Source organism: Corylus avellana, chromosome ca1, assembly GCF_901000735.1.
Source record: "Corylus avellana chromosome ca1, CavTom2PMs-1.0".
Taxonomy (NCBI): Eukaryota; Viridiplantae; Streptophyta; class Magnoliopsida; order Fagales; family Betulaceae; genus Corylus; species Corylus avellana.
The window spans coordinates 47,474,073-47,482,745 of NC_081541.1; the positions used below are offsets into that span (position 1 = coordinate 47,474,073).

The window sequence follows — 8,673 nt, forward strand, 5'->3', positions numbered from 1 at the left end:
TTATTATTATTCAAAAAAACTACTACAAAATAATTTATTTATTTTTACTTTTTCATACTAAACATTCTTACATTTTTTTTTTTTTTCACATCAATCAATTTTTGTTATATTACCAAACAACAAATCAGTATGGGGTTGTTTGCTAATGGACTAAAAAAAAAAGCGTCATACTATTCGACTCTAATATTCTTACTTTTTATATCACATTAATCCAATTTTATTATTATTTATATAAAAAAAATCACTTCAAAACAAAATTTTTTTTCTTTTCTATATCAAACATTCTTACTTTTTTCACACATCAATCAAATCTTACTACAGTTTCAAACCACTTTCTTTTTTTCAAGCCAATGACAAATGGTCTCTACGGGTGTATTTGGCAAAAGACTTGAAAAATTGAGTGAACTGAAATTGTAACAGATTTGATTGATGTGATAAAAAAAAAAAAAGTTTTATAGTAATTTTTTTATTTAAATAATAATAAAAAGTGATTAATATGATATAAAAAATAAAAATATTGAATTAATTTTGAGAGAAATAGTTAAAAAAAAATTTCAAGTCGTTTGACAAACACACCCTATAAAACCAATGCCAAACAAAGCCAATGATGTGAGAAATGAGTGACAAAGTAATGATGTCAGACCCATTTACTTTTCAACTTTGATTTTTTTTTTTTCCAAAGTTAGTTGTGTTTCTCGTTTATGTAATCATAACATCAGAGTGACATGGTCCATATTGACCCCACCTTTCATAAATATCGTTTCTTTAACTTTCAAATGCCAAGGTCAGCATCGGTCCAAGGACTAAAAAAGCAGTTCTAGTACCACTTAATTATCATGCTCCCACCTATATTTCACAGGAACTCCTGCAGAGAGTTATGAACTTTTAACTTTCAAGTGTACTAGTTGTTCACGAGTGGACATATGAAATCAAATTTGACCATGAAAAAATTATTATTATTATTATTTTTTTTGTTTTTTTTATTTTTTATTTTATTTTATTTTTTTATATATATAAAGTTCTACTAATCCCTCAAATTATTATTTAAGTGAACATGTTTTTTTTTTTTTTTTTTAATTTTCAATTGTGACAATATTTTTTGCAAATTATTAAAAATTGTTTGTGTTTTTCCTAAAGAAAAAATACCCTTAATAAAATTAACATTATTTAAAAAAAATAAAAATAAAAACATAGTGTAACACTTCGCTCCAAGTGACATGATATTGTTCGCTTTGAACTCTGCCCACACGATTCTTTTAATTGGGTTTATCTCAAAACACTTCATATCATTTAGAGAGAATATGCTCTATATAAGAACATGTTCTTTGTCACACCCAAACAATGTGGGATGGTACACCTAATATTAAAAATTAAAAAAAAAAAAATTGGGAGTGAATATATATATATATATATATATTAAGAAAAATTATTTTTTAAAAATGAGTATTTTTGTCTTATTAATAAAAATTTATAGTCATTTTTTTCTTTTTACTGGTACGGGGGACATTGATAATTGTTTCGTAGTTTGGAATGACATTATCCCAATTGAAATTTTTTTGGATATATTAATAATTTAATAATAGTTTGAGGGGTATGTAAAAAGTTGCAGGGGTGTGACAAAGAACATGTTCTTTGTCACACACAAAAGAAAATAAAATAAAAAATTAATGTTGCTATTCATATGCATGATTTGGACAAAAGACAAAAAGCCTTACACATAAATATCCAAATTAAAGTCCAAATCAAAGGTGTAAAGAGTCTTTCAAATTATTTTGTAATGATAATTTGCCAACTCAAATTGTGCATTAGGTAAAGAACAACTGTTATTAGATTAAGACTGTCTTGTAAATTTGTAATGAAACTTCCCGAAGAAAAGGAATCCAATATGGATCTCCCAAAATTATTTTTTTAAAAAAATAGTAGAACTTAATAAAAAAAAAAAAAGGTCACGACTTCTCAAGCTAATATAATATTAAGGAAATTTTCACTTAACTCTTTCAATTGTCATCAGCTTTGCAATGCCATCCTAAAGTTTAATTTTTCTCAATTTAGTGTATTCATCTTTCAATTGTTTACAATTTCATCTCCCAATTAACGATATTTAAGAAAAAAAAATTACAAAGATTAAGGCGTTGGTCCGAATTTAATGATATTTACAAAAATACAACTGTCTCAATTTTTGTAAAAAAAATTAAATATTTTTTCTAAAAAAAAAAAGGGAGGGGTAATTTTGGAATTTTTTAAAAAAAATTTAACGAAAAATCTTAACGTATGGGGGACATTAAAAAAAATCTAAAAATGTAGTACACTTAATTGAAATGTTTTCAACTTAAAAAAAAAAAAAAAAAAAGTTACAAGTCAGTTTCCGATAATATTATTAAAAATAGTTGCATTGTTTTCATTTATTTTAGTTATTCAAGGAATATTGATTATGATATATAGGAAAATATATTGCTTTAAGAAATAACTTTTTGTTTGAAAATATTAAGAAAACTTAGGTTGGGTCTCCCATATTTTCATATTTTCTGAAAATAGGTATAAAATTAGAATTAGGTAAAATCATTGCAGAGAAAAAGGAGCGTGTCCCGTGGGATAATGACTATGTGTAGGTGAGGGGTCATAATCTAAACATCCCTTTAACAAACCCATCACCCAAAGACCCACATACTTACCTAAGTCACAACTACCTTATAGAATCCCACCTAATTTTTATTTTTTTTTTCATCGTTTTGGCCAACATTAGAAGAAAGAAAATGGCATGGAAGGTTCTTTAAATGGGATTTGGTTTGCGTGTTGTAAAAAATTTATAGAATATGTTTAGATTTAATTTTACTTTTTTACGTTTTTCTTTTTCCTTCATCACTTTAGTTAAGGATTGAAATCTCTAGCAATTTTGATAGCATATTGCGAGAAGCTGCATTTAATTCCATCGGTCCAAATTAATTTTAAGTTAAGAGTAATGAAAACCGTATGAAAGGCTCTTCAAACCAAGGATGGAGATTCCTAGCAATATAACAATGGATTGGGATCCCCGCAATAGCAGGGGAATTTCTCATTAGGATTTTTTTTTTTAAAAAAAAAAAAAAAAACCTTGACCCTTAAATTTCATCCAAGGATCTACAAACTGCCACGTGTCTCATTAATTAAAAAAAATGATATTTTATTATTTAAATTTTAAAAATAAATATAAAAAAAAAAAATAAATAAATAAAAAAGTATGGGGGGTGGCCGACCACCCAAGCTGAGACATGGGGGTGGCTTCGGCCACACCTAAGGGCTGGTTGGGGGTGGCTCCCATGGCCCTAGGGGGTGGTTCGGCCACCCCCTAGGGTCAAACCCAAATATATTAAAAACAAATTTTTTTGGGCATGGCCCTAGGATGGAGGTGGCTTCGGCCACCCCCAACCGGCCCTTGGGGGGTGGCTCCCCATGGCCCTAGGGGGCGGTTCGGCCACCTCCAAGGGCCAAACCTAAAAATTTTAAAAACAAATGTTTTTAAGTTTGGCCCTTGGGGGTGGCTCACTAGGGCCATGGGGGTGGCTTCGGCCACCCCCAACCGGCCCTTGGGGGTGGCTTCGGCCACCCCATGTCTTAGCTGGGGTCGCCAGCCATCCCATACTTTTTTTTTTTTCTTTTTGTTTTATATTTGTTTTTAAAATTTAAATAATAAAATATTATTTTTTAATTAAGGGGACACGTGGCAACTTGTAGACCATTAAATGAAATTAAAGGGTCAGGATTTCAAAAAAAAATTATTGGCAATTCCCCAGCTATTGCTGGGGATCCCAATCCTATAGCAATTTGAACAACAAATTAATGAAGATTCTTATTCTCTCAGCTACTGTATAAAACCCAAAAAAAAAAAAATGGGGGCTCAATTGACTCATTTAACAAAGTATTAAAACACCTCAATTCTAGCCAAACGAAAATGGAGATGATCCATTTAGTGCATTTAGAAGAGTAATATTGTTAATTTTTTTTTGGAAACAATTTTTTTGAACAGATTTACCCTCCTAAATGGATCCTCTCTATTTCATCCTTCTCCCAATTCTAGGACATTGAAAGTTTGAAAGCCTACTAAAGCATTTATAATGGTTTAGATTGGCCCCCTTTGAGTAGTAGTGAAAACATTAAACTATATATATATATATATATATATAGAGAGAGAGAGAGAGAGAGAGAGATTGAGCCCCTCTGATGCTTCATCATTAAGGGTGTGAAAAAAAAAAATGAAGTCTTTGTTACCTCTTAATCATAGGGACAAGCAATGTTTTGTTTGTGAGAAGACACCCTAACAACTAACCTGCAAAAGGGAGGCATGTCCATCCAAGTATTGAGGGAGGGAATATCCATGCATTGCATGGGAATCTCATAAAGAAACGATGGGAAAGCAACAAAAGCCATAACGATGGGGTTATAATGAAAGTGAAAGCACATTCCCTTTTCCCTTCCCCAACTTTGAAAAAAAAAAAGAAAAAAAAGGAAGAAGAAGAAAGTGAAAGCACATTGCGGGGGATAATGAAGGATGCAAAGGGTGGGGGTGGGGGGGGCCTCTCTGTTTGGGACAGTCAAATATTATAAAGGCAAATTAGAAGAGATTTGGCGGTTATAATAGAGATTAGTGTGTGACTTTAGCTACTTTAGGATTCCAAGACAAATCCCATTGCTTGCGACAAACTCGAGAAATTTCCTACCAACAAGTTGACAAATTCTATTTAATTATTAAACCCCTTTTCTCCTCTAAATATAGGAAAAGCTATCCAAGATTTGTAAAGGCACTTTAACTTTTCTTTTCATTACTTTTATTCAAAAACATACTTTCTCTTTTCTCCCTCTTTCCCTTAACATTAATTTGAAAAAAAAATATTTAAATGGTATAAATAATGATAAAAAAAAAAAAACTATCGTGTAGAAAATTTCAAATAAAAAAATAGCGCCTATTTTAAGTAAAACTTTATTTTATAGCCTTTAATAAAAATTTGATACATAAGGTAACAACACCAAATACAATGAAATAAAAACACGACATCTTTAATTCAAATCAATTACATGAACATTTCAATTTCAATTTGTACTAACCCACCTCCGAGCCCTCAACACCGGAGTCTCCAAAACCAAACAGCCACTCCGTATCTTGTCAATGAGGTATTTTGTCAAGAGAAGAAAAATTATTTAGTGTAAAAGGTTATATTATTTTTAGGTGTTTCAAATTGAAGTATCTGCTTCCTATTGCAAAGTGAAAAATACTCAGTTTACACTACGACCTAATTAAAATTACTCTCAATAAAAAAAATAAAAAATAAAAAAAAATAAATAAATAAATAAAACCAAAAAGTAGCTTCATTCCCTAATTTTTTTTTAAAAAAAATCTAAACAAAAGCTATCAGATAAGCACCATGAGAAGCCAGCCAGCCTCCCTCCCATTCCATTGTATGGCATAGAAGAAAAATAAAACACCAACCATGAAAAGTCTTATTATGGATGTCTATATCATTAGATGTTTGGCTCCACTGATTTTGACACGATGCATTGGTGGTGCTGAGGGTGGCCAAGAAGCAAGTAATGATGACCACCACAACAACGAACCAAAACCAGTGACAGGTTTTTGTCAAGTTTTCTCTCTACGGATATGAATAACCATTGAATTATAGTAGCCACAAAGCTTAAGGTCAATTATTTTGCTAAAAATCCAGAACTAGCATTAATTACTTGCCAGCTCAAGTCAAGATTCAACAGATCTCTCGAGTGAAAAATTAATATAGGAAATCATGAATAAATAAATTCTCTTCAAAAATTTTGTCGATCTGCACACATCTAGAAAGTTTCATCAATCAACCTAGCCACTGGAACATAGTAGTAGTAGAGAGAAATAAGTGAAACATTGAACAATCTCTATGTATATAATATATAATACACAATAATTAATGCTACTGGAAAATCAAGCCATTATACACAAGCCGAAGAAAAGTTCAGAACAGAAAGAGATGAGCTGCCGTGGATAAACCTCCAAATCTCAAGCAAACCAACTATTGCCTGCCTTCTCCATTGTTGAATCCTCCATCATAGGGCTTGGTGGACTTGCTGGATTTCCTCCTCAACACTACAATCCAAGTAATGGCTTCCAACAACAAGGCAATCGCACCCAATACAATGATCACAATTATGTAGGCTGATTTCCACTTCTTTGCAGGAAGCAATATGTCATAGCCTTTGAAAATGTTGAGGATGCCAAGGACAAGTATGGCATATCCGAGTGCATGGTGGTAGATATTCCAATAGAATCGGTATTTGTGGTCCTTCTTTGGGCGTAAGAATAAAGCAAATATCTGTAAACCAAACAAGGAGTTTCCATCAGATTAATCAAACACCACCATTTGCATCCAACATGTATAGACAAAACAAAACTAGTCGACAACGTTCCAAGCAAAAGGGTGTCGAAATATCCAAAGTTTCTGTTCATTTACAAAATAAGGTTTAAGTTGTAATGGCAAGTGGGATTTTACCTAATTTCCCTTTTTTTTTTCAAGCAATTCACACCTTCAACATCCAAAAAGCTCAACAAAGTATTTTTGAGACTAAGGCAACCTTTTTGAACAGCATCTTATGACAATTAGCAAAAACATTCAGAAATTACCTGCACCGTGGCAAGGCAAAACAGGGCAATTCCGATGTTGCGGTGACCGGTGAACTGGATTCCCGGCGAATCACTTCCGAGCTTAAGGCCAGTCCCCCAGCCAGCCACCCCAATGGCATAAGCAGATACTTGGCAGAAAACATGAAGATAGAACCATGCCGGATCAGCAGACTCAAAGGTCCTCAGGTACCTCGCAATGATAGCTCCCGTGGGAAACAGAATGCCCCAACTCACAACATTCAGTACCCCATGAATCTGACCCCCCAACAAAAAGACAAATCAAATTCAACAATTTGTTAAAATCCCATCACAAATATCAACTCAAAATTTCCTTTACTAAGTTTTCCTGCACGGAAAATAAAACAAATGGCAAGCCAAGCTGTATTTACTCAAATTTCCAGTCAAAAATTATACAATATACAAACAAGAATTTTGAACGTCCTTCGAGCTTTAATTCTTCTAATAAAAAAATATTTTTGGAGCTCAATTTTCTCTAGATAAAGAAATTTCTGCAATTTAAAGACACTTTCTTCCCTAAAAGTTTTCTTCAAATGAGAAGAAAATTTGGTCCTGGTAGCACATGAAGCATCGAGTCTAAAGGCTCGACCTCTTTAAGGCAAACAGTTCCTTAGGTCGTGTCCCCGGAAGAAAGCCTGAGCTTTACACCCGATTCGTGAGAAAAGGGCGCTTTCCGGTAACCGGAGATCTGGTCGGAAGCCCCGGATACTCCGGTTAAAAAAAGAAAAAAAGAAAAATCTTCAAATGGGTTAAAAACCCAACTCTTAGATATTGAATCCAAAATCTTAACTCAACGATCACCAGAATAACTGAAACTAGAAAAGAAAGGAAATAACAAAGAGAAATAGAAAAACCCACATTCTTCTTCTTGGTCCTAGAGCCCCCTCCGGTGGTTTCAGTCTGTCCACTATTAAAGTTCAAGGTCGACTTGGAGTTCAAGTTGGCCGCCTGCATGGCATGCGAGTCCGGCACGCCACTGGTGACGGAGGACCCCACCTGCCAAACCTGGTTAACCGTCACGGCGTTCTCCGGGACCTTCACTTTGGCGAAGATCCTCATGACACCGTCGGACTGCTCGGCGCTCAGGTCCCACACCTCGAAGGAGAGCTTGGACTCCGTGATGGGCCCAATGGCGCTGATGTTGTAGGTTTTCACGGTCATGGCGCCGTCGGATTGGAAAGCGACGAGGGCCTGGGAACCCTTCATGCCCGTCGCGGTTGGGTTTATGGCCCAGGCGACCCAGCCATCGGACTTGGCAGGAGGGGCGATGAAGGCGATGGAGAGGGACGAGTTGGCCTGGTCGAGGGTCCAGTGGAGGTAGGCGGTGAGCTGGGTGAGGTCCACGCAGCGAGTATAGAGGTTATTGTTGGTGAAGGTCTGGGAGGTGCAGGTAAGGGACTGGGCCGGTGAGATTAGCAGAGCCAAGAGGGTAAGGAGTAGAAGAGGCAGCGAAGAGGGTTGATGAGAAGCCATCGATGCTTTTTCTGTGGGAGAGAGAGAGAGAGAGAGAGCAAAGGGGGAGGAAGCAGTAAAGTAAAGGTGAGTGGAGGGGCAGTGTAAAGATAAAGAATGTTTATTGTGCCGTATTTGTGGGTTTTACTTTTCCTTTCAGTGGACAGGTGGCGAATTATAAGGTGACACGTCTGTCAGTGGAGCCGTAGGCGGATGGCATGTGCTATATATATGCTGTTGATGTCATAGCTTAAAATGTTATTATTATTATTATTATTATTATTTTTGCGTATTCTAAATTTCTAATTTTGTCCAAAAAGTTTGCAAGTTATTTTTTTTAAATTTTTTTTTCTAAGTTATTATTCTATCCTTATACGTGAATCACAATTATTTAGTTACACCTAACTTTTTAAATTACCATTCAATTGACAATATCTTTTTAAATATTTAAAACAATCAAAATATTATTAATATTCTCCCAATAACGAAACTACACTCTTTAAAATTATAAAAAAAATAATAATAATACTAAAACTTCTAAAAAAAAAATTGAAAATTTAGGGAACATT

At 34.1% G+C, this 8,673-nt stretch overlaps 1 protein-coding gene across 1 annotated transcript; it reads right to left on the reverse strand.

The window, feature by feature from the left end:
• Positions 1 to 5,860: 5,860 nt before the first annotated feature.
• LOC132162174 (cytochrome b561 and DOMON domain-containing protein At3g25290-like) lies at positions 5,861 to 8,199 on the reverse strand. Its single transcript, XM_059572442.1, has 3 exons — positions 7,511 to 8,199; positions 6,635 to 6,889; positions 5,861 to 6,326 (listed from the first exon to the last, which is right to left on the reverse strand). Exons 1-3 carry the CDS (start codon positions 8,123 to 8,125, stop codon positions 6,027 to 6,029), a joined length of 1,170 nt encoding a protein of 389 aa, XP_059428425.1. The 5' UTR covers positions 8,126 to 8,199; the 3' UTR covers positions 5,861 to 6,026.
• Positions 8,200 to 8,673: the final 474 nt, after the last annotated feature.